Consider the following 24860-nt stretch of genomic DNA (forward strand, 5'->3'; position numbering starts at 1 on the left):
ATTTGAGACTTTAGTCTTTGCAACTTTACAGATCTTCTTTATGCACCAAGAGCTTGTAACACTCCAAAGAGAAAGGAAAAATGTTAATTGCATCATATGACCCCTTTAAATTGCACATTTAATCATTTTGGAAAACCTGATTAGTAGTTCCAAGAATATTTATGTAATACGTCTCATCACTTTTATTTTTTTGCCACAGGATGCTCTGAGGAACGGACTCGTTGCCACAGAGGTTCTGATGTGGTTTTACATCGGCGAGATCATTGGGAAGAGAGGCCTTATTGGCTATGATGTATAAATGTGGACTGTCCTGTTTGCTTGTTCTCTTTGCTGAGCTTTGTCCGTTTTCTTTATCAGATTCTTGGAATCCAGGAACTAAATAAATGAATATTATTAAATAATGAACAGCTTTCATGCTTCTTTAATTCCAGTGGGCTTTTAATAACATGGCAGTCAGTGTACCCAGGAGAATGTTACGATGTTGCTGAATCTTGGTCTGATAGATGGTGGAATTCATGGATATAAGTTTACAGTTTATCACCTGTCAATTCTTACTTGTAGACAAAAAACTTATAGAACACTACACTACATAACCAATGTCATTCAAAGTCTTTCATTTTTGTGTTAATGAGTGAAAGTATCTGAAAATAAAAATAGTTTTACCAGGTCAAAGTGATTTTTAATGCAGTTGTGGAGGAAAAATACAGAAGCTGAAAGAAAAATGCGTTGTAGCCTATATATTATGTGCAATATAGAATTATACAAAATTATGTAATAAGTGACATTTCTTCTCGCTCCTGATTTTCTGATAGCATCCGCATAACATTTCCCAAGTATTTGTGGAACTCCTGTCGAACATCTTCAGGCTCTTCCTCAAGGATTGAGTGAATGAGAGGCAACTTGTTTAACTGTGGGGCTACACAGAGGATAAGTTAAATAGGTTTTGAAAATAACTTGTCATATGCAACTCTAAGCAACTTTTTGAAGGGGAGTTCAGAAAAAAAAACTCCTTTTCATTCAGTTTCAAACCAAAAAGCAAATAAAAGCACTTGATGATGATCTAATGCAGCTAATGCTGTAGTGAGAAGATAAATTACCTAATGGTGGGCGGGTAGTGCCAGCCCCGCTCCCTGGTTTATGATGTGCTATGAGCAGACACTGGGCATCCTGCAGTCCCTGTGAGGAGATGAATGTAGAATGCCAGGTTTCTATTTCCTTTAGATGACTGGGCACATCTGGGTTAAACACAGTAACTACCCCATTGGCGTCTTTCATCAAAGCTGGCCAGCATGATTCAAATCTGTGCACATACAATACTGAATTAATTTACTCCGAAATAAATCAGAATTGTTTGACAACTTAAGGCTGGCTCAGGAAAAGGGACTGCATTTGGTCAACTTACTTGAAATCACCCGCACAATCCCATAGTTCCACTTCATATGCTGATTTTTTGTTGCCATATGATTCAAACTCAAGTATCCTAGATGGAAATTAAATGTCATATTTGAATTGCTAACAAAATTATAACTTTTGGCCAGGCAGCAAAAATGTGTATTTGTTGCAACAATATCTTTAAAATCAACCCACCTTACTCCTTGTGTAGGGCTGTAATCAGCTCCGATTGTTTCTGTTGTGTCAGACAGAAAACTGGCCAATACTGTTTTCCCACACTATCAATATGAAATATGAAAATCAGTGATGGACACAAATAAATAAAGATACACAGCATTCTACACACTCAAACGATTTACCTCACTAGGTCCAATTAATAATATTTTCATCTTGAACATCTTGAAGTATAGAGAGAAAAAAGGAAAAGGAGACATTTTTGACGAGACCTATTGTTTCTAACTTAGCTAGCGAGCTAGCTTCTAAGACAACAATTTGACATTTCTATTGTGTATGAGATTTAAAAAATAAATGAAATGTAAAACGTTTGCTCAAAGTGTCAAATCGGCGCGATAATTCTACCGATAGACGTCGAAAGGCAGGTAGATGATGCACATGGTGGGTTAGGTTAGCAGCTCATGGCTAACAAACGTAATACAACTCGTTTCCAAGGCGATTACGCAGAAGGTAAAACACCCGTCGCAGATTCGCTAACCTTCAACATTTATTTTGAGTTCATTGAAAATAAATTCTTTAAAAATAAATAATTAAAAAATCCTAAAAACAGAAGAGGTAGGCATTTAATTTGTTTAGTTTTTAGTTTATAACTTCTTAAAACAACCCCTTACAAACAGAAAGCAGACTTTCAAGGGAAATAATGCAAGGCTTTTGAACACTTCCACTGCGGGGCGTTACAACATCTGGGGGAACCTGCCGTTAAACCAGCCTTTTATAATCGTTTTAATTTACGAACATTAATACAATTCATGAAACAGCAAAAATGTAAAGGGCAAAAATATAAAATCATTGTTTTGGTCTCCCTTTTTTAATAATTAACTCTATGAAATTACTTACATTTATGAAAACAAGTTTGGTTTCTGTTTTTATGAAAACATTACTCTTTATATTTATATATTGTTTGGACAGAATTCACAAAACAGTATTCTAACTTGAGCCATTTTGGTTTATGAAACCACCATATGTATCTGATCGTACACAGGTTTATAAACATGATCCTAAAAAGTGATTTCTAAAAAGTTGTATTTCCTCTTATAGCCACACGAGGACACCAGACATCTGCTAATATCAGTCATGCTTGCAAACAAAGAAGCAAACTGTCCACAGTCCACAGGTTGTCTTAAAAACCGTGAAAGCAGAAAGCAGGTTTAACGACTAAACCCGTAAGGTAACACAAAGTAAACTGTTAACCTCAACTATCCATCTGTAGTTTATTCCAAAAACCTCAGTAACTTTCGAGGTTTGTTAACCATAACAGCACCACTAAATGTTTCAAGGAGTTCACACAAAAATGAAAAATTGAAGCTTTAGAAAGTGTGTCAGAAATCGTCACATTCTGGGAGAGTTCTTCTTTTTTTCATTCATAAACGTTCATGTGTTTGATTTATTCATTATCATATTTGTTCATGGTAGGATGCATTACTTACTTCTGCAGTTTATATACAAACACTTTCACCACCAGAATGTTTATTTAAACTATATATATATATATATATATATATATATATATATATATAAACTTCTTGTCAAAATAAATGACTTAGTTTTGCTGCCAATACATGTCATATGTAATTATATTTTCTTTCTCACTTTCTCATCAATAACATTAGAGCATCAAGCAGTAGAAACACCCACTATTGATGAACTATTTTATTTACCCTATAGAAAACAATTGAAGAAGTTACTTTGCATGTTTGTGAAAGTTAGTTGGCATCATATGTGAGCTGGGTGCATTTGAAAGCCTCAAGGCCAAACTGACTGACTATGTAGAACTCATGGCCTAGTGGCCTGCATGACTGCACTTATGAATAGAGAATACAGAAGGAAGTACCAAAGATGGGAAGATGCGAGATAATGCCGAAATAGATCATGTGTGTAAAATTCATTGAAATCCTAAAATGTATATGCCTCTGCATCCTTGGGCACCCGGAAAGTGGTAGATAAAAGAAGTTAAAATCTCTTGAAAAACAGACTAGCAGGTGGTTTTCTACAATGAAAGCAAGCATTATGAAAACTAATAAACACTTGTGGAAAAGTACTGGGAATGACGTATCAAAGAATGATCTGAACGCTCATTGGACAGTGACCGATAATGAAATTGTACAAAGATGGTAGTCTGGACAGAGACCGATTTAGATGTTCTGTAGGCATCTCGGCTTTGTTGTCTTCTTGCAATAAAGTCTAATTTTGACTTCTGGAACTCTGCCTCCTGAGCATTGTTTTTGCAAGACAGAAAATACTTTTCTCAATTTATTATGCAGCATTCATTCAAAATCACCACTTGGTATAACTGTCTAAAAATTGATCACATATTGTGAAAGTCAGAAGAGGTTTGGCAATGTAATGTTCCTCATACTTTAAATATGTGTAATGTGTTAACTAAGATGATTTTTTTTATGTGGTGGTTTCAGCAGCAAAACCACAAGACTATGTTTACTAAAAGATATATGATCACATTTATTTCATCAGAGACCAGTATGTATTACAACTTTAAAACTTTATTGAAATATGAAGAAGCCGTTGATGAATAATGTTGCTTTACAATGACTTTTGGATACACACATTGATGAATTCCATATAATATTAACTGAAAAAGATTTTAGCATCTTGAAGAGTTTTTCTTAATTTAAGCCTTTATTTAAGAGAATAGTATATAGTTTGCACTTTGCACGATCATTACTAAAAAAAAAAAAATTTTATTCTTCCAGAACCTGTAAAACGACAGCTGACAAATGGCATTCAGCATAAAAGACAGAGTTAAAAAAAAAAAATATATATATATATATATACAAAATTGAACAACAGAACAAAGAGCAAAATTGTCTGTCCCTCACTTCAGATTCTTCATTAAAAGCACACATCTCATGTAGTGTTCATTTTAATTGGCAGATCTTGACTGATGTTCCAACCCCAAACCCAGGATAGAGGGGCTCAGTAAATGTGGTCTCGAAACGATGCAGACGTGTCATAGTCTCACCAATACTATAGAAGGCCAACAGCCCTGCAGAGTGGTCCAGAAAGACCCCTATTCTTGAAGAGTGAGGGCCGCTAACAGCCTTGTCTACCCTGTTATGCCAGGCTGAGTACCCTGTGTCAGAGCAGAGGAGGCTCCAAGACTTATCGTTGTAGCCTAGCAAGCAAAGGGAGCCTTTACCCTTACGGCTAATGCCCCGACAGGCCACTCCGATCGAGAATTCCCCACTCCACTCAATTTCCCAGTAGTAGCGGCCACCTGACAGAGCTTCACGACAAAGAACCTGGGCAAAGCTATCGAAGCGATCTTGATTGTCTGAGTATGGCTGCGGGTCTCGGGTTCTAATCACCTTTCTGTTTCCTTCCGATATGTACAGCTCCTTATGCGCAGTTTGTGGGTCTAGCCTCAGCTGACAGTAGTCTGGAGATGGGCACAAAGATAAAGGTTGCTTTTAACAGATCTTTGTATATCAACCTCTATATGTATTTGAATCCTTCTGATTTAATTAGTAAAAATGACAGAAAAAAAAAAATTTGTACTAGGAACAATTTAAAAATTCTGGGCATTACCAATAATTTCATGTCGTGGCAATGTATAACTGACCAATAACAATTCTATACTATTTGGTCTAAATAAAGTAAAAAAAAATCTAACACTGAAAACTACCATTAGTCACATTTTAAATGCCAATCAATTTAGTCAGTTTAGGCATCACAGGACATATTAGTGTGCATTATGAGAAATTAATATTAATTTTAAGATTAGTTTAAGATTATATGTAATTAAATTATTAGTGTTTTTAAAGATTAACTCCGAGTTTTAGATTATCTAAATGTAAAAACCGTGATTTCTAGATACTTACATTTCAGAAATTCAGATCTGCTCCTGGGTTCTGCAGGAGGTGAACTGTCCACTGTATGAACTTCTTTTACTGAACACAAAGAAACACAGTTTAATATGGCATATCCCAATTTGTATGTACATTAACATTTAAAAGTGTGGTGTCTGTAAGATTTATACTTTTATTCAGCAAGTATGCATTAAATTGTTCAAAAGCACCACAACTGTTCAACATTGATAAATGAAATATTACTTGCTGCATACTCTGTCTGCATACTGCATATTAGAATGATTTCTGGAGGATCATGTGACACCGAAGAACGATGGCTGCTGTAATTCCTTCCTTTGCTATCACAAGAAGGAATTACATTTTAATATATATATTCAAATAGAGACAGTTAATTTAAATTGTAATACTATTTTATAATACTCTTTTTCTTTATTTTGATCAAAGAAAAAATCTAACACTGAAAACTACCATTAGTCACATTTTAAATGCCAATCAATTTAGTCAGTTTAGGCATCACAGGACATCTTAGTGTGCATTATGAGAAATTAATATTAATTTTAAGATTAGTTTAAGATTATATGTAATTAAATTATTAGTGTTTTTAAAGATTAACTCCAAGTTTTAGATTATCTAAATGTAAAAACCGTGATTTCTAGATACTTACATTTCAGAAATTCAGATCTGCTCCTGGGTTCTGCAGGAGGTGAACTGTCCACTGTATGAACTTCTTTTACTGAACACAAAGAAACACAGTTTAATATGGCATATCCCAATTTGTATGTACATTAACATTTAAAAGTGTGGTGTCTGTAAGATTTATACTTTTATTCAGCAAGTATGCATTAAATTGTTCAAAAGCACCACAACTGTTCAACATTGATAAATGAAATATTACTTGCTGCATACTCTGTCTGCATACTGCATATTAGAATGATTTCTGGAGGATCATGTGACACCGAAGAACGATGGCTGCTGTAATTCCTTCCTTTGCTATCACAAGAAGGAATTACATTTTAATATATATATTCAAATAGAGACAGTTAATTTAAATTGTAATACTATTTTATAATACTCTTTTTCTTTATTTTGATCAAAGAATTGCAGCTTTGTTGAGTATTAGAGACTTCTGTCAAAAACATTTTAAAAAAACTTACAGACCCCAAACTTTTAAACGGTTGTGTATTTTGTCATGTGTGTTTTTACATATTGCAATTTTTAGACCATGTTTATAGCTTATCAGTGTAAATCAATATACAGTATAAGTAATTTGTGTTACCTCTGTTGGTTTTTTCCTTGGTGCGATTCTCCACAGTGTACACTGGTACATCATTCACTGTTATAAAAAGTACACATCAGGAAAACTTTATTTACAATACATTTCTTTTTTAAATATGCTAGATTTATGCCAGCAGATCTAAGTAAGGCACTAAATCATATTGTTTCAAATTCTATTAATAGAATTGTTTACTAGCTACTTCATCCAATCAGAATAGCTCTTTTGTTTATCATTTGAACCTTGCACAGTGAATTGGAAGGTGGAGTGAGTGGAGGAACTTTAAGCCCTGAAATGAAGTGGAGGAACTGTAAGCCCTGTTTACATTCTACATGTAATCACGACTTCCTTGCTAACTTGAGAATGTACTATTAGTCATGTGCACTAGGTGCCAGAAGGCCTGACTTGTCAGAGTTAAAGACTGTTCTGTTTAATTGTTGGTTATTTCTTACAGCGAGCCCAGAAATTATACAATTTTATATTCAGTAACAAAAGTGCACAGTGTGCCTCTTTAGAGAGAAACTAAGCTCAGCTGTACACTTTACTGTCCAAGTTTGTATAAAAAAGAGGGCAGTGTGTTCAGATTAGCAAGCAAGAGCAAATTCACCCAAAAAACTTTGCCTGTACCTGATGTATGGTGCATTGTGTGCTCTGACCTGATTTTGAGATCTTTCGCAGTTCGTCTCTGCCCAGCTCCTCCAGCCTCTCTTTGATCTCAGCCACGGCTTTCCTGGCTGCACTGAAGGAGAAGTCTGGGTTCAGAGACACTCTGGGTATAAAGCCGTCATCAGTCGGAGTGCAGAGATAATGGAAATTCTGTTTAAAAAGAGAGAAATATCAGTGCATAAAATGTGGAGTATACAGCCCAATGAGCTCATGCAAAGTTTTGATGCCAAAAAGTTTGAAAAGCCTTTTTGATGCCTTGTGGGGGTCCCCCTTCCTAACATATAAAAACAGCTATATATACTATATGAATAGTTTATAGTATATAAGGTGCAATTTTTTCAGCATAAGGGGAAAAACAATATTATATAAACTTAAATAAGTGGCTTTTGTATGGATATTGTAAGCAAATAAAAAAAAATATTTGATATGTTTTTTTTCTCTAAAATTTTTACAGACCCCCTAGAACCCTCTTTGTCCCCCTGGGGATCCCCAGACCCTATTTTGAAAACTCCTGTCCTAAAGTACCTGTAAGAAGTGGATGTGATCCTCAGTGCTGTAAAGCTGTTTAAGTCCAGTCTCTTTTTTCTTTAGTTCATCAATCTCCTGCTCCAGTCGCTCCATCATCCCCTCCGCCTGACTGAATGCAGCCCTCTCATTGATGTTGATCAGTTTGTTGACCTCTGACCTCATCCTCTCAATGGAGGCGATCATCTCATCAAACATCTTTTTGCTTTCAGCCATTGCCCTTTGTGCAGAGCTCTGTGGTAAAAAATTGTCAAGTTTAAGAGTGACAGTTCATTGTCCATTCTTTCAGTAGGAAACTGTTTGTGTCTCTTTGTTTTAGTGCATTGATTTTGCAAGAATAACTTCTGGATAAGCTTTACAACTCAGTAAAATGCTGCTGCAGTCAACAACAAAAAAACATGTATCAGCATGTATCTGAAGACTAGCACTGGATTACCCCATAAAGAACAAAAGAACAATTATGGCCACTTTCAAGGACTGTTTGCTTTCCCAGATTGAAACAGTTACACACTGACTTAACAGATAAAAGGTCTTGTGCCATTTCACCTTTGCCCAGATAAAGCAGTACATTCAGTTGTTCTTATTTGGTCTAATAGATTATGGTGTGACTTTGAAATGAGCAGTGGTGATAAAATAAACTGTTACAAATTGAATCTAAAACATACTTTGAGAGAATCCACCGCTGTCTTCAGTTCCTCTAGTTCTTTGGTCCTCTGCTGGCATTTTTGTTTGATCTCTGCCTGGGACACTCCAAGAAGTTTCTGTCCATGAAATAAGAGAAAACATACCTTAGTCTTTATTGACAGATTAAATTAGAACACAAATACTTTGTGTTGTTGATTGCCATCTTCATGATAATTCAGTGCATGTACTGCTACATAATACAACATTTCCTCTCACGTCACAGATCTTCATGTATGTTCTGCTTTTTCTAGAATTTGAAGAACTTGCTTCACATGGATGCCTTTATCTTCAAAAAGAGAGGGGAATGTTAATCATGCCAGGAATGAAAAAACTAGCTGGGTCTGCTCACCGGAGAGACATTTCAAGGTGCACACACTTGATTCTTTAGGGTAAGAGAAGGGGGGCTTCAGAGCAACCCCTTGCCAAGCTCACCGAAGCATTCTTCAAAATAAGCTTGAAGGAATGTGGAGAATCTGGGGAGGGGGTGAATAAAAGTGTGTGTGTGTGTGTGTGTGTGTAGTGTGTGCCATGGGACATGAGGGCTTAAATTTGTGATTCCCTACATTTAACAGAACAAACAAACCATTCGCAATTAGTGCCTGCGATAAGTATTAGATTGCAGATATAATTACTGTATCTAAACAGCACCCGTGACAGTTTAGTCAAAACTGTACAAAAACACATCAACTGCTGTGCTCCCTGTTTTAAGCTTGTTCAGTACTGATCAATTGAAGGAAACACTTTTAAATCTTAAACCTTTGAAGGCCTTCCTTCCTTTCAGAGCTCCAGAGTACTGATACAACAGTAAACATCTGGCCAGTATCTATAAATAGTTTTGGTGAGATGTTTGTTTTTACTGTCCTAATAGTTATTTCATACAGTGACTCAAGTTTCATTGAGCAGTTTTTCAAGTGAAACTCACATTTGAAGAGGCGGTTGTCAACATTTCTTTCAGCTATACTCATCTGCTGAGGTTTATGATGACTTTGGGTCAAGGTACAAAAAGCAGTGTGCTATTTTTTCTCACTCGTAGCGCGGGGGGAGGTTGGGGATGGTCTGTAAGCTCCCGTCTGATTTTCTTGAATTCACATTCCTTGCCTCTCCCTACACCAGAATCCAGACCTGCCCTGTTTCTCATCTCCTGTTGCTCATTACAGTTATTTTTCTCTTGGCCAGTTTAGGACATAGGTTAAATCAAGTAACCTCTGAGTTGTCCATTGTAAAGGAACACACCCTTTTGTGACTCTTATAGTTTGGGAGTTGTATTGGAAAACTCTATCTGGATGAAAGTTTCACTAACCTCACTACATTTCTATCTGTTTAATCTTCATCTCCTCCCTTTATTTTCCATATTTCCTCATCATTTTTTTTTTGTTTTTTTTGGTAATGATCTAGACCAGTGTGTTTGCGATAACAGAACCGGTTATACAGTGAATCTTCATGGCTTCTTGGCAGCTGAATTTGAAGAAAACCTCTGTTATATAATCTCAAGAGCATTTCTTGTTAAGTAATATAATCATATACATAACAAATTCAGCTTGTAACCCCACAGCCACTATACCCCATAGCCTCTCAGTAACCTAGTAAAGTTTACTCAAGCAATACATTTTCCTTACCTGTTTTTCACTCCTTTCTGCTTCGGCTGAGACTATGTCATGCCCCTTGTGCTCGCTTACAGTACAGAGGGCGCAAATACACATCTGGTCAGTACGACAGAACAACTCCAAGCTCTTCTGGTGCTGAGGGCAGATCTTACGGTCAAGGTTCCCCAGCTCATCCACCAGCTTGTGCCTCTTGAAGGTGGTAGACTCATAGTGGGGCTTCAGGTGCTTTTCGCAGTAAGAGGCGAGGCAGTTGAGGCAGGACTTGACAGCCTTGAGCTTTTTTCCAATGCAGAAGTCACAAGGAACATCGCTAGGGCCAGCATAGCTTCCATTACTTGGAGGCATGAAGTTCAAGCCGGTCTTCTTGATCTTCTCTGCAACTTTGGTGAGAGTGGCGTTCGGCCTCAGCACAGGTCTCTGGGTGAACGTGATCCGACACTGGGGACAGGTGTAGATACCAGTATAATCAGCCTCGTTCCAGTAGCCACTGATACAGTCCATGCAGAAGCTGTGACCACACGGGATCGCCACAGGGTCCCTCAGGAGCTCCGTACATAGAGGGCAGCTGAAGTAGTCTGGAGACGTTTGCTCAGCCATATTTTTTCACCTTATTCAAAAACCAAATGTCTGAAATGTTTCCAATAGAGAAAAAGGAGCCAAACGCTGCTTGGCTGGTGTTTTACTGCAGACAGCCTTGAGTTTCTGAATTTCACAGGTTATTAATTAAAGGAAGCAAAGCCCTCCCCTTTGTACTGAGGGAGTGCGTTGGAGAGAGAGAGGAAGGGAGGGAGACAGACACACACAGAGAGAGAGAGATTAGAGCTCAACCCAGCTCAGATAAACAGGTTGAGCCAGGAGTCTTGAGAGAGAGGGTGGGGAGGGGCCAGGGGTGGAGTGAAAGACATTAAAGAAAAAAGGTACAGTCAAGAGTGAATGAATTGTAGTACAAAGCAGGGCCATCCAGGATGAAACTTAACATGAAAAGCTGTTTCACACACATAAACTGCTTATCTATTAGCTGAGGAGCTGAACGATATTTGCATCAGTTACCCTAAAACCACATTCTGTGAATAATTGGCCATTCTTGTTTGCTCTGATGTGTTACGAAGCTTGTTTTTTCATGCTTGCTGTACTCTCTTGCTTTTATTCTTTAAATATTATTGGGTTCAATACTTACTGCAGCCTGAGCTTAGTTAAATAATGATTCTTTTGATATTACAATTTTTAGAATTAATATTAAACTTTAGCTTTTTTTATTTAACTATTTAGACATAATATATTTCATTCTGTAGCACACCTATATAGTATATAAAGCAGTATATAATATGGCATATAAAGTTCTCACTGTAAAATGTATTGCATTGAAACTGTCTTTACAATACAAGGGCATGTGGTACCCTGCTCACTCCACTAAACAAACAATAGTAACAGTGTGTGAGGTGAGTTGATCTGAATGTATGAACTAAGGCCAGTTGAACTGGAATGGGTGCTGCAGACTTGAAAATGCGTCATCAGTTTGTTTTTCGATGGGTGTAGCAGAAAAAAAAAGAATGAACAGTATTTCAGGATGTTTTATAATATTTCAAACCTGTAGAATTTTCAAATTTGACATTTGAGCTAGCTACAAATATTTGCACACTGTTATTGTGCTATCTTGACATACTACTAGATTTATTTGCGTTGTTAATTGTGGTTAAAATAATACAGGCACTCTTTGTAAGTCCCAGAGGCAATACAGAGATTTAAATAAAAAATCTCTAATTAACTGCAATGAAAAAGAACTTGCAGTATTTGAAAAGTGTGCAATATATGATGTGCATGAGTCATGCGTGACATAATATCACACACACCTCTTTTGAATGCTGTGCAACACTGTTAGAATTTTGAAACAGAAATGGTCAATATTGGCAAAAGAAAAAAATGTGTATAATTTTATAAATATTATGATTAATAAATTATATACAGGGTAATTAAAAAAAAACTAGAATGCCTTAAAGGGATAAAACTTCTGTCATCATTGACTCACACTCATGTTGTTCCAAACCCGAATGACAGACTTTCTTCAGTGGAACAAAAAAAGAAGATATTTTGAAGAATGTTGGTAACCAATAACACTTTTGGTGACCTTTGACTTCCCTTGTATATTTAAAAGAAAAAAAACACACAGAGACATTTTTCAAAACACTTTCTTTTATGTTTTACTATTTTTGGCAAACTATCCCTTTAAATTTTCAGACAAACATTATGATTCATTTTAGGGATACTGAAAATTTTGTCAGACGTTTTTAAAAAAAATCTCTAAAATTGTCTTTGTTTTCCTTTAGGAGGGTTTGATCAGAGATGGTAGATACCCCACACCCCACACCCCCTAATTATTTATACCTTGGTCTCAAATGCTTACCACACCTTAAGAGTCTCTGAGTTAGTTTCACCTATTTTGCTACTAAATATCCTGTGAATCTGTTGGGGGCAGGGCATGAATGAATTTAGGCTAAGTTTTCATAGGACGTGAAATACCATGTGACTTCTGTCACCAGCTGCAGATGCACCTGCATCGTTGATGATGTACAGGACATTATGCAACCAGCAACTTATTAGCTCATGCCAAAGAGGTTCTTTCTGTGACTGTGAAGCTTTTTCTGACTCTTTTTCCTGGAAGTGTTTGGGGCTGTGTGGGAAAAACCAAACTTGTGGTTGAAAGGAAAACGCATGAATTGTGGTTGATTTCTTTTTAATTATTGATATATTTTTGTGTATTTCTGCTTTAGCCGTTAGTCCAGCCAGAGCCCAGATGACGCCACACTAAAAGAAACCAACACCTATTACATGCTGATTCGTTACACAAGGTCCTGTCATCAGCTCTGCCCCAAACACAAATCTTGCATTACTTTTTAAATAGTTTCACCTTTCTCCTTATATGGTCTGCTCTCTGATAAGCTAGTTTCTCTTCCCCTTTTTCCCAGAGTTGAGCAGATTCCAGAAGTTAAAGTGCAAGGTTTAGGCTGTGATTACTCATTAACTCATAGTAAAAAGGCTAGCATGTCAGTATAGGCCTCTAATTGCAAATCTTACATCAGTTTTTGCTGTTTTCTCCAGATGCAGCATGACGTAATGATTTTAAAATGAAGGAACAGGCCTATTCATGGACTGTCTGTCCTCATATTGTTCTCATGGTCTTCATAGTTCTTAGAGAGGAAATGTTGTAAACAGTACAAAAGAAATCAGTTCCTTTAACACAACCTTTATTGTTCTCCACACCCTCATGTTGACCCGCTGAGTTCACACTGGTTCACGAGGGAGCTTTTTCCTATTGAAGGAGCTGCATACTTGACTAAGCCTGCCAGAGGTCTTGTGTTTCCTTGTGTACAGTATATTAAGGGTCAAAAGACAAGTTTCATTAAACTACCCGATTAAGGGGTGTGTGCCCTTTGGAGTGTGACAGAGTGAGTGTGGAGAGTGAGTGTTCATAGGTGCATCTTGTTATTGTAAAAACCAAGAGGTTGCCTCTGTCCATCTGATTGGTCAGTGCATGGAGTGCGTGGAAACAAGGTATTTGCAAGTGTTTCCTATGAACAATGGTCACTTTTGTGAGTCTTGGCTGGGGGGGGGGGGGGGGGGGGTTTGTTTGTGGCTTCTTACGTCGGGGGGGGAGTATATGTTTGGCTGCTCATCTGAAAATTGAACAGGCTGTGCAGAACGAAATTCTCAAAAATCACAAAGGAAGACCAGCATTCTGTGCACTAAAAGCGATAGTAATTTAGCTTCATGTGAGTTCACTGTTGACATTGATACATTTTCCTTTGCTTGACTGAAGGAATGTCTGGGTTAGTGATATTAGCACATGATAACTGAAATTATGTCTGAAGCCCACATATTGCTTTTCTTCTTTTGCTTGCTGTTACATTCTTATCAACTATCCTCATGTACAAAAGGTTTGTGAAATAATAGTCTGAGTAGGCCGAACATGCAACTCTTTCTCAACAAATGTGAGAGACAGGGAAAGGTAAATTGTCAGTCACACTATTACTGCGATACACTCATGTCTACACGTTTCTACAAATGTGTCACTGTGGAAGGACAGTTTCAGTTACAGAGCGATCAGGAAAGACAAGATCAGCCGTCTATAAAAACCTCTACATGCAGTACAGTATAGACTGACTGCACAACATTTTGTGAGATATATTATAGGAAAAATACATTTCTATTAGAAAAGCATTTTTTCACACATATGAATAAAAAAAAATCTCTTTTTTTATTTATGGAAAGATTTGAAACACTGCATGAAAAAACAGTGATAGACTATGCTTAACTATTAGATATACCCATCATAACTATTGTTCCAAATTTTATTTTAAGACTGCAAATTATCTCTGTCATAAAGTTCCATTTATTAATTGATCAGCTATTTTGATCTGAAGACCTTTAGAGCTATGATTTAACACCACGGTATGACCACTAGCCGATGATCCGCAGTCAGACACGTCATTAGATTGGCTGCAGACTTTCCTGCACTGTCAGACCACATGTCCTGCTGAAGTCTGGATATACTCACCAACAGTGGAAACTTTCACCTTAGCAGGCCTCTCTTGCCTTGCTGTTATCTCACTTATCAGATCTGGGTGCATTCCTGCCAACATTTTTGCTCTTGCTGTTGAAACATACAAGCCGACACACATCTTATAAAAGGAATCTTGAGTATTAGTTTGAGATGGGCAGGCGTTAAATGTCCATTTGCGTACTTGATTTTGGATAATATCCAGTTATGTACAATTTCTATAACAAGAACAACACGTATAATGGAAGTTATAATGGAAAATAATGTTTTAAAAAACAATTGGAATTGGACAAATAAAAGGAATGGCTCAGATTTGGTGAGGAATATGGGTGTGGATTTGCAATCCCAGTAGAATTGTTCTAATTAGCTTTTCACCACACTGAATGTGAGCCACTGCAAATTCACTTCCACTTCCTGTTTTGCAACAGAGATTCCTGGAGCTTTGTGGACTGTGCTTTACAGAGGATGTATGCTTGAGAGAGATGAGAGAGGCTAATCTAAAACAAACACTTATTTCCATCATTTTTGAGCAACAGGATAAACGCCTTGTCTTAGGAAAATGGGTTTTGCTGGAAGACACAGCAGCTGCTGTTTCAGTTAAAGCTGCTACTGTAAATTTAAAAATGTACTCAATGTTGTGCACTTCTTTTCTGCAGTAGACTATTAAAAACATTTGAAGTGTTAGTTGGTTTTCAGACTGGAGATGGTTGTAATACTTTTTGCAAACAACTGTAACTCAACGTGAGAGTGTGTTTTGCATGATCTGAAAAGCAAAAAGATCGGCACACTGTTATTTTTGCTCCCAAAGAATTATTTGATCATTTAATGAATTGCAACATTATCTCAAACTTTGATATAAGTTCCTCATGTTTATCTGCTACAAATTTAGTTTGTTTTTAATCTACAGCTTTTATCTAAAGTGTTCAAATTAATTGGAAAGTACACGAAAGCTATTGATACAACCTTGCCTATACGGGAAGGTAAAATTTTCTACATGCATTTGTTTTGTTAATCAAATTTCTTGTTCAGAGTTATTTTTAGAATATCCACCGTCAACCTCATCTCCAACCTATGTCATGTTCAGCTTTTGATTCAAAAGGTATTATTCTAAAAAGGTGAACAAGTTGGAAAATGGCTGAACCAATACAGAAAACATACACCAATAATTAAAATAACATAACAGAAAGTATGTTTGTGCATGTAAGTCACTTTCACAGTTGGCATAAAATATTAAATGTCGGCTTATGCACTGTTCCATCTTTTTGCGTCTAGTAAAAGTAGGTACTGTTACAACTACCCCGCCTGCTCAGACATGATATTTGTAGATTTTTAAAAAAACATTTATGTAAAATTTTGAGTGGTGATTAGATGTTGAGATCTGTTGCTATTGAGATGACACTAGTTCAGTGGTTTAACAAGCCTTAACCTGATAAATGGCAAATCAAGTTATTGCAAAATGTTTTTTTTTCCTTTTCAAAATTATATTTGTCCTTTTATATCTGTACACAGAGGCTCACTTTAGTTGGATGTGGTGATGAATGATAGCGATTTCAACCTGTACCTAATGTCTAAGTGGTCAAAGTGACAGTGTAACAACCCTCTTCATGCTCCAATCATCCCTTGCACCATGCTCTCACCTACTTATATTCACAATTCAGATATTTAGATGGTAAAGGGCTCTTAATATAAAAAATACTTTCTTCTTACTCAAAAGTCTTTCAAGGAGGAAACCCCCCCCCCAAAGTATACTCATCCTCCCTCCAAATAAATTACCCTCCAGCTTTGATGGAGTGTGCCAAAAGTCAATATATACTTGGTCTCTAAGCACTCATCCATCATGGCAGCTCCTCCGCAGTGGAGCACTATACCCAACGTTGAGGTGTCTGCCAACATGCGGCCCCTAAAACTGTGCATAAACACTCTAACAATGAGATCATCGCTTACCACTTTTTATCAAAGAAAAAAAAATGCAAGTGTATGTGATGCAAGAGTGCTTTTTCTAGAGTCCTGCAACTCTCAGAACAATTTTATGCCCTGAGATCATGCATTTCATTCATGCTTCTCTTCTTCACTGTCATCATTTCCATTAACATCTGATGACACATGTTTCTTCTTTCTCTCAATCGCTGTCCTCACCTGTGCCTCAGCCACTCCCCCATTCATTTGCTGGTTTCTGCATAACCAGTTTAGCCTCCCTCCCTGTTTACTCTATATAACATGCTGTGTTGGTACTTTAGACTCACTTTTCCTGTATCGCACACGAGCACACATTTCCTTCTGTGAAATCTTTGGGGATTTAACCATGTCGCTTGACCAGGACCTCTGTTACCTCTGCAAGGAAGATCTCAGGGAGCCTGTCTCCATCCCATGCGGTCACATTTTCTGCTCTGTCTGTATCAAGACCTATTGGGATCATGCAGACCACACTGGACAGTACATGTGTCCCCAGTGCAGGGTCACCTACAACAAGAGGCCCAATCCACGCCGCCTTCAGTCCTCACGCCATTCATCTTCATCCCTCAGAAACTCAGACTCTTTCCCACCGGCCCCTCCGGCCCCTGACTACAACTATGCGGGACCCCAGGATGTGGGATGTGACATCTGCATCGGGAAGAAGCTGAAAGCTGTCAAGTCTTGTCTGATGTGTCTTGCTTCCTACTGCGAGAAGCACTTGAAGCCCCATTACGAATCATCCACCTTCAAACGACATAAGTTGGTCGATGAGATCGGACACCTTGACCGTCAGATTTGCCCGCAGCACCAGAAAGGTCTGGAGCTTTATTGCCGGACAGACCAGATGTGTATCTGCGTGTTGTGTACAGTGAAAGAGCATAAGGGCCACGACATGGTGTCTGCTGAACAGGAAAGGGCGGAAATGCAGGTAAGACTACAAAAAGTGCAATTGGGATCATATTTTTACCTATATTACACTGGTGAATATGTTATGGCAACAGATTAAATGGCGATAATGACCAGCAGAAGTAACATTATGAAAGACCATTCAACCTGTAACCTCCTGTATGCAACAGTGCACCTATTCTTGCAAAAAAAATTATTCTCTGTATGCTGTATATGCTAGATTGAGTATAAGAGTAGCCAACCCTTCTAAAACAAACATGGCCAGTGAGTGATCTCCACCCAAAAAGGAGATGAGGAAATGTATTGGTGAGGAAGGGTTTCATTATTAACAGTAAAGAAAACACAATTGTTCTACTCATGTTATTGCACAATAACTTGCATTATAGCCAAAGTTGGGTTTCATTGTGAAAGAATGTTAATACTTTAAAATGATGAGAATGTTTCATATTAGGTGCACAAAGAGTATCCAAAAGTGACTGCACATGTGGAAGTGTTGTGGTGTGAAAGGATGCTGTGCTTACAACATTCCTGTCACTACACCTCATTGTCATGAATTTGTTGTTTTTAATTGTTCATAGCAACGATTGGGCGCCACCCAAGCTGAGATTCAGGAAAAGATCCATGACAGAGTGAAGCAAATGGAAGAGTTAAAACAGGCTGTGGATGCACTCAAGGTATGGCTGGATAGTGAATATGTAAATTAATCATATATATATATATATATATATATATGAAGCGTTCAGATGCAAAAGCCTCTAACATGACAGAGTGAAGAAAATGGAAGAGTGAAAACAGGCTGTGGATGCACTCAAGGTATGGCTGGATAGTGTATATGTAAATTAAACATATATATATATATATATATATATGAAGCGTTCAGATGCAAAAGCCTCTAAGTGCCATCTGAAATGTTCATCTAAAATGAACATTTTTATCAGGCTGCTATGTTTAAGTTCAGTAATTTTACTCTAATGGCAATGTATAGGTAATTTTCTATTATATATATATATATATATATATATATATATAATGCAAGATAATAATACAAGATCAACATTAATTCTCAGTCTGGTGTGACCAATTCATACTCAGAATGAAGCAGGAATGTTTTGTAAACAGATGTGTGTATAAAATATAAAAGGTTATGAATTTCTTAGAAAAAAAATGAAGCGGAGTTAGAAATAGAATACTGATTACAATTGTTCCTTCAGAGTTCAGCACAACGGGCATTGCAGGAGAGTGAAAAGCTGTTTGGTGACATGCTTCATTCCATTGAAAGAATGCAACAGGAAATGATCAAACTCATCTCGACCAATAAGAAGGCTGCACTTAACACTGCTGAAGGCCACATGGAGCGTCTGGGCCATGAAATTGCTGACCTAAAGAGGAGAGACAATGAGCTGACACAACTCTCTCGCACTGAGGACCATATTCATTTCATCCAGGTGAGATTTGATAGATTTTAGTGTCACTCCACACAGGATGTATTGCGTGCAATAAAACTATTTTGTTTTTATTTTAGTTTTTCTACTATTTAATACAGTGTAAAATATTTTTGTTTCCTCTAGAGCAGTGATGGGCAAACTTGGCCCTTCCAGGTCACTTTCCTGCAGAGATTTGTTCCGACCCTGATAAAACTCACCTGCCTGTAGCCTTCTAGTAGTCTTGAAGACAATGATTAGCTGGTTCAGGTGTGTTTGATTAGGGTTGGAGCTAAACTCTGAAGGAAAGGGACCTGGAAGGGCCAAGTTTGCCCACCCCGGTCTAGTTTGATTAAATTTGCTAAATTGATTTTTATTTTTTTTTTATTTTTGTAAAGCTTCTTGGAAACCATTTGTAGTGTATAAAGCGATACATAAGTAAACGTGGCTAGTAGTAGTAAAAATAAATAACCCAGGGTTTACAAATGTAGCCTAGTCTAAAAACATGACTACCTTTTGATTAGTTACGAACCCAGGGTATTGTGTGAACATTGTGGTACATGTGGAACAAGGAACAAGACCGTTTACCCAGGGTTAAAGTCACCATGAAATCAAAATTTAAAATACTTATTTTTTTAATGGAATACTGTAGTGTTTATTAAAAATAATTTATCCGTGCACTTCATGATTTTTTTTTTAATTCATGTGCCCTCGTAATCTTTAATCAAAAACGTTAACCTCCCCTCCCCCTCAAAACGACTCCTCTTCTCTTCCGGTCACAAGCTATGGCGCGAGGGGTAAACGCTGGGATAAACAACAGGGGGAAAAACTGAAGCTGATGCTTCACTTTATAGGAATCAATGCATTGACCAGTGCTGACGCAAGCCATGAAGGAAAGTGACCTGGAAGGGCCAAGTTTGCCCACCCCTGCTCTAGAGCTATCAGTATGTGAGAAAATAAGTGTGCAGGGCAATCTATTGTGGGGATAAATAAGACTTAGATTTGTTCTTTTTTTATCACAGAGTTACCATATGCTGATTGCCCAGACTGATGCAGAGGAGCTGCCCTCTGTTACAGTGAACCCTTACTTCTCCTTTGGCACTGTTACCAAAACAGTCTCTGAGATGAAACAACATCTAAATGAGTTCAGCAATGAAGAGCTAGTCAAGGTGGCAAAGACAGGTATGGTCCAGTATGGCAGGATTCTTTTGTCTAACATAGAATCCAATGTAATTAGTACCCACAATTTTTCAGAGACAGTCTTGTTCACATTTTGAAATGCCCTTTTTGTTCCATGAGAATGAGTAAATAAATCGCGCTCTGTCTAGTTTATTGTGGTTCTTCTTAACCATTAAACTCATAACTTCATAACTCTCAATTCTCTTCCAGTGAACAAAATGCCATTCTGCCAGCTAGAGGACCGTAAGAAGAGAAGGTCTATGAAGTGTAAGTTAATGAAAATGGGAAACTCTAGCTGTCCTGCTGTTTGCTTTGTGCGAAATAGCTGGAATTTTGGAATGGTATTTGTCAAAAGCCAGTGTCGTGCTCCAAGAAATTGTTGGCCTGCTGCTAAGCAATGATCTTAAGTCTGACATCACATTAAAATACATATTTATTAGCTAATCTCTTCTATGAAAATCACACACACTATGAAAAGTTTTATTTTGGCCTTCAGTTAAACATACACTTCCGTTTAAAAGTCGGGGTCTGTAACATTTCTTAATGTTTGTGCTCACCAAGGTTGCATTTATTTGATTACAAATACAGTAAAAACAGTACAATTGTGAAATATTATTTAAAACAACTCTGTTCTAAAACATATATAATATCAATTTTACAATGCAATTTATTTCTGTGATGGCAAAGTTGATTTTTTCAGCAGCCATTACTTCAGCCTTCAGTGTCACGTGGTTGTAATATGCTGATTTGGTGCTCAAGAAACATTTCTTCTTATCATCAATGTTGAAAATAGTTGTAGTAATTGTGATTTATATAAAAAAAATTCCAGTATTCTTCAATTTAATGCATCCTTACTGAATAGAAGTATTAAAAAAACTTTAGTGGTAGTGTATTTATTCTCACATGAAAAGTACCTAAAGTACCATGCAGAGATTACCTAGAGGTCCTTCCTTTTTGTCAGTAATATAATATGTTTGCTATAGAAGACATCATTCTAACACGAAACCCTATTTTTATTGTGTTTCTAGCTGATGATGTTGACATGTACAAGAGTCCCAGCAACACTCCCCGGACAAGAGATGAGTTCCTCCAGTGTAAGTTTTATTTCATACAAGAATTTCCTTTTTATCTGTATGCCCAAGACCAGAGGGCGCTGTTGTAGAGATAACATGCACATGATATAAAGTTCAAGGTCAACAGAATTCTCACCTCAGGTGATGATTAATTAAAATAGTATATACATTTTTATATGTTTAGAAGCTTGCATAAAGTTCTATGAAAACATGCTGGCATTCTTCCTGTTAAATGTCAAACTGTAGTGGGAGTATAACATCATTCCTTGCATACTGAGTTTGTGTCCAAGCATATTGTAAGAACAGACGTAGATTGCTTAGTGAGGGGGTGAATGGGTGATTCATGATAACTGCCATTCCTCAAAACTTTAGACATTTTGTCTTCTCTTCTAAGAACATTGTGGTCTTTAAGAGGACAAAAACAATCTACATACACTACCATTCAAAATGTTGGTGTCAAAGAGATTAATTATTAAATTGATCAGAAGTGACAGTAAAGACAATTAAAATGTTACAAAAGATTTCTATTTCAAATAAATGCTGTTCTTTTGTACATTCTGTTAATCAAAGAATCCTTAAAGTATCATGGCTTCCACAGTTATTGTTTTTAACCTAATAATAATTAATTAGTTACAATAATAATAATTAAACTTTATGATAATAATTAGAAATGTTTCTTGAGCAGCATATCAGCATATTAGAATGATTTCTGAAGGATCATGTGACACTGAAGACTGGAGTAATGATGCAGAAAATGTAGCTTTGCCATCAGGAATAAGTTAGATTTAAAAATATTTTAAAGTAGAAAACAGTTATTTAAATTTTTAATTATATATCACAATATTGCTGTTTTTACTGTATTTTTGATCAAATAAAAGTAACCTTTATGAGCATAAGAGACTTCTTTCAAAACCATCTTACAGATCTGAAACTTTTGAGTGGTGGTGTAAGTCAGCTAATAATTATGCTAAGTTACTATATAGGGTGTACATATATATATACAAATATATAGGGTGTCTTAAATGTGTATCGACACTCTCGGCCCTCTAGATCAGAGACGTTCACACACCTCTGGCAGAAAGCACCTCCAAATGTCCAACCAGCTCTGAGAGCCAATGTGCAGACTCAACCACTAGGCAGGTGATTTATCCACATGCATGTTGCACCATACATTAGGAATGCCGATCTAGGATCAGATTTGCTCCAATCTGTTCATATTTGGAGACCATAATTAGCAAAACTGTTCCCAGATCAGAAATCCTATCCTAGGATACCCTAAAATAAATATACAATGGTGTCTGTCTTGTCATTATTTTGTATTATGTATTATTTTTATATGTATTATTTTGTGTTTCTTTTAATAAAACTGAGACATTACAAATGTGGCATGGTTGATCTGTAGACTCTGCTAACTCTTTGATTTTACATTTTTCAATTAATAATAGTGCTATAAAACCTGTGGTCTTGTGTGTCTTAACTTGACCCGTGCACATCAGCGTTTTGATGTATACAAAATCTCTTGTGGCACTTACTTTATCCAGTCTCAAAGAACAATGTAGCTATTAAAGCACCAAAATGCAACATATATATATATATATATATATACATGGATTAAGATACTTGCATGCAAAGGGGGCAGAGATTCATTGTCTTCATAACTTCACCTCCCTGTTTGTCTTCGCACATTCACATACAAATTTTAATTCACCAGTCCTGATCAACTCTTGTCTATCATGCTTATTTTATAGATGCCTGCCAGTTAACTCTGGACCCCAGCACAGCATACAGACAGCTATACCTCTCCCGAAACAACCGGAAAGCAGCACTAAAAAGAGACCCTCAGGCTTACAATGACAGTAACCAGAGATTTGAATGCCTGCCCCAGGTCTTGTGTAAAGAGGCTCTTTCAGGAGGTGCCTACTACTGGGAGGTGGAGTGGAGCGGGGAGGGAGCCTCAATTGGTGTCACTTTTAAAGGTATCAAGAGAACAGGTTACGGAGACTCGGCTCGTATTGGCTACAACCGCAAGTCCTGGAGTCTCTTCTGCTCTGACTCCAGCTACTCAGCTCGACACAATAAAGACCAGGTTGAGATTAACACACCCTACTCTTCCCGTATCGGGGTGTTCCTGGACTGTGCAGGAGGCACTCTTTCATTCTACACTGTGTCTGAGTCCATGTCACTTATTCATCAGTTTAAAGCCTCTTTCAGTGAGCCGGTATATCCTGGCTTCTGGGTCTGGTATGAGTCTGCTATTACTATTTCTCAGTTGTAAATGGTTGAACCGGACAGGGGATATGAGGGCATTACTACCAGCTTTTAAAAAAGTACTTTTTTTTTTTTTTTTTTTTTTTTTAAACGAAAGCCTGTTTCTGGTGAAGCTGATTATAGTTAGTGTATTTAAACTAAAAGTTTTAATCTATTATATACCAAAATATGTTTATATAATCTATTTTTACAAATTTACAAAAATGTTAAAAACGTTACAAAGAATTATATAAAATATTTAAATAAATCGTGTAGCTCATTTTCCTAGAATACGGACCTTACAAAAAGTCTAATATCTTTAATGACATGTTGTGTCCATCTGTGTGATTATACTTGATTAATATGAAGGTTAATCAGGTGCAGAAAAAGCTTTTTACAGTATATCTTAAGTTTGATTTATGTGGGTAATTTTGTCTGCATGATAACATAATAAAATTATCAATTAAAATGGTTGTTGAATCATTTATTTGACATATTGGAAACATTTCTAATGTATGATGCACAGATGCTGCCTAAATAAGAGCTGAATCATAGATCGGAGTATTATAAAGATGTCATCGTCCTAATGGCAAGTAACTTATTACAAGAGTGACCTCTGCTGGTTGTAATCACATCTGACTCAACAATGGGCTTTTGAACAAATAAAACTTCACTGATTTATTTTCTTTACACTCATATTTTTCTACTGATCAGCCCAGTGTTGGCCTCAATTGAAAATAAAGAAAGCATTGCTTATCAATATAGTTTTGTAGTTCAGAGTTCTACTCTCTCTGCCACCATGTTTTCTCATGGTGGTCACAAAAATTTAATTTTATAAGTTTTAATTTATATTTTTACATTTATAATTAAACTATACATTTTTTTCACTCCTTTATTTTTCATCAAATACTACGTTTTTTAAAGTAGTTTTGTACTTCAAACGAAATTTGAAATAATAGCCATTATACAGTTATTTTCGATATACATGTTGCCCCTTGGTAATATTATTAGAAAATACGGGATTAGTTTCCACTGTTATGCCGATGATACTCAACTATATATCTCAACAAGACCAGATGAAACTTCTAAATTATCTAAGCTAACAGAGTGTGTTAAAAATGTAAAAGATTGGATGACCAATAATTTTCTCCTATTAAATTCGGATAAGACAGAGATATTACTTATTGGACCAAAAGAAAGTACACCGAATCTCGTGGATTACAATTTGCAACTAGACGGATGCACGGTTACCTCCTCTTAGTATAAACAGTCAAAAATGAATAAACTCTCCTGCTGAAAAAAAAAATTAAAGCATACAACCATA

At 36.7% G+C, this 24860-nt stretch overlaps 4 protein-coding genes across 7 annotated transcripts in view; 2 read left to right on the plus strand and 2 right to left on the minus strand.

Moving 5' to 3' along the window:
- The window catches only part of LOC107587353 (ATP synthase subunit g, mitochondrial-like), a 7870-nt gene extending 7472 nt beyond the window's left edge, over nt 1–398 (plus strand). The window contains exon 3 of the mRNA XM_016275111.1: nt 200–398. Within this exon, the coding sequence (XP_016130597.1) occupies nt 200–298 (99 nt within the window). The 3' untranslated portion in view covers nt 299–398. The remainder of the gene's footprint in view (nt 1–199) is intronic.
- A 90-nt stretch (nt 399–488) lies between these two features.
- Nucleotides 489–2084, minus strand: LOC107587352 (intraflagellar transport protein 22 homolog). Of its 4 annotated transcripts, none has more exons than XM_016275108.1 (6): nt 1972–2084; nt 1752–1781; nt 1588–1670; nt 1403–1480; nt 1098–1300; nt 489–916 (listed from the first exon to the last, which is right to left on the minus strand). In XM_016275108.1, the coding sequence occupies exons 2-6, from the start codon at nt 1779–1781 to the stop codon at nt 768–770; spliced, it is 543 nt and encodes a 180-aa protein (XP_016130594.1). In that variant the 5' UTR covers nt 1972–2084; the 3' UTR covers nt 489–767. The 4 variants fall into 4 exon arrangements, with proteins under 4 accessions (XP_016130594.1, XP_016130593.1, XP_016130595.1 ...); XM_016275107.1 differs by having other exon boundaries at nt 1752–1790; XM_016275109.1 differs by lacking the exon at nt 1972–2084 and having other exon boundaries at nt 1098–1176; nt 1258–1300; nt 1752–1955.
- A 2163-nt stretch (nt 2085–4247) lies between these two features.
- On the minus strand, nt 4248–10903 carry LOC107587354 (tripartite motif-containing protein 16-like). Its single transcript, XM_016275112.1, has 7 exons — nt 10215–10903; nt 8580–8675; nt 7915–8148; nt 7380–7539; nt 6727–6783; nt 6115–6183; nt 4248–5020 (listed from the first exon to the last, which is right to left on the minus strand). The coding sequence occupies exons 1-7, from the start codon at nt 10797–10799 to the stop codon at nt 4500–4502; spliced, it is 1722 nt and encodes a 573-aa protein (XP_016130598.1). The 5' UTR covers nt 10800–10903; the 3' UTR covers nt 4248–4499.
- Nucleotides 10904–16991: 6088 nt separating this feature from the next.
- Nucleotides 16992–23986, plus strand: LOC107587475 (tripartite motif-containing protein 16-like). The gene is made up of 7 exons (XM_016275265.1): nt 16992–17638; nt 18195–18290; nt 18828–19061; nt 20060–20219; nt 20427–20483; nt 21245–21310; nt 23038–23986. Exons 1-7 carry the CDS (start codon nt 17060–17062, stop codon nt 23562–23564), a joined length of 1719 nt encoding a protein of 572 aa, XP_016130751.1. The 5' UTR covers nt 16992–17059; the 3' UTR covers nt 23565–23986.
- Nucleotides 23987–24860: the final 874 nt, after the last annotated feature.

The sequence above is a fragment of the Sinocyclocheilus grahami genome, unplaced genomic scaffold (assembly GCF_001515645.1).
Source record: "Sinocyclocheilus grahami isolate Dianchi unplaced genomic scaffold, SAMN03320097.WGS_v1.1 scaffold92.1, whole genome shotgun sequence".
Taxonomy (NCBI): domain Eukaryota; kingdom Metazoa; phylum Chordata; class Actinopteri; order Cypriniformes; family Cyprinidae; genus Sinocyclocheilus; species Sinocyclocheilus grahami.

What these genes read in the sequence shown, in the direction of transcription:
- LOC107587354 (XM_016275112.1), bottom strand. Translation starts at nt 10,799, where the DNA reads ATGGCTGAGCAAACGTCTCCAGACTACTTCAGCTGCCCTCTATGTACG. An exon ending in CAGCGGTGGATTCTCTCAAA is followed by an intron (nt 8,149 to 8,579) that starts GTATGTTTTAGA and finishes TTTTTACCACAG; the next exon opens with AGCTCTGCACAAAGGGCAAT. An exon ending in CAAGGAAAAAACCAACAGAG is followed by an intron (nt 6,184 to 6,726) that starts GTAACACAAATT and finishes CTTTGTGTTCAG; the next exon opens with TAAAAGAAGTTCATACAGTG.
- LOC107587475 (XM_016275265.1), top strand. Translation starts at nt 17,060, where the DNA reads ATGTCGCTTGACCAGGACCTCTGTTACCTCTGCAAGGAAGATCTCAGG. An exon ending in AGGAAAGGGCGGAAATGCAG is followed by an intron (nt 17,639 to 18,194) that starts GTAAGACTACAA and finishes AATTGTTCATAG; the next exon opens with CAACGATTGGGCGCCACCCA. An exon ending in AAGAGATGAGTTCCTCCAGT is followed by an intron (nt 21,311 to 23,037) that starts GTAAGTTTTATT and finishes CTTATTTTATAG; the next exon opens with ATGCCTGCCAGTTAACTCTG.
- LOC107587352 (XM_016275106.1), bottom strand. Translation starts at nt 1,826, where the DNA reads ATGTCTCCTTTTCCTTTTTTCTCTCTATACTTCAAGATGTTCAAGATG. An exon ending in AGCCCTACACAAGGAGTAAG is followed by an intron (nt 1,481 to 1,587) that starts GTGGGTTGATTT and finishes ATTTCCATCTAG; the next exon opens with GATACTTGAGTTTGAATCAT. An exon ending in CACTACCCGCCCACCATTAG is followed by an intron (nt 917 to 1,097) that starts GTAATTTATCTT and finishes TCCTCTGTGTAG; the next exon opens with CCCCACAGTTAAACAAGTTG.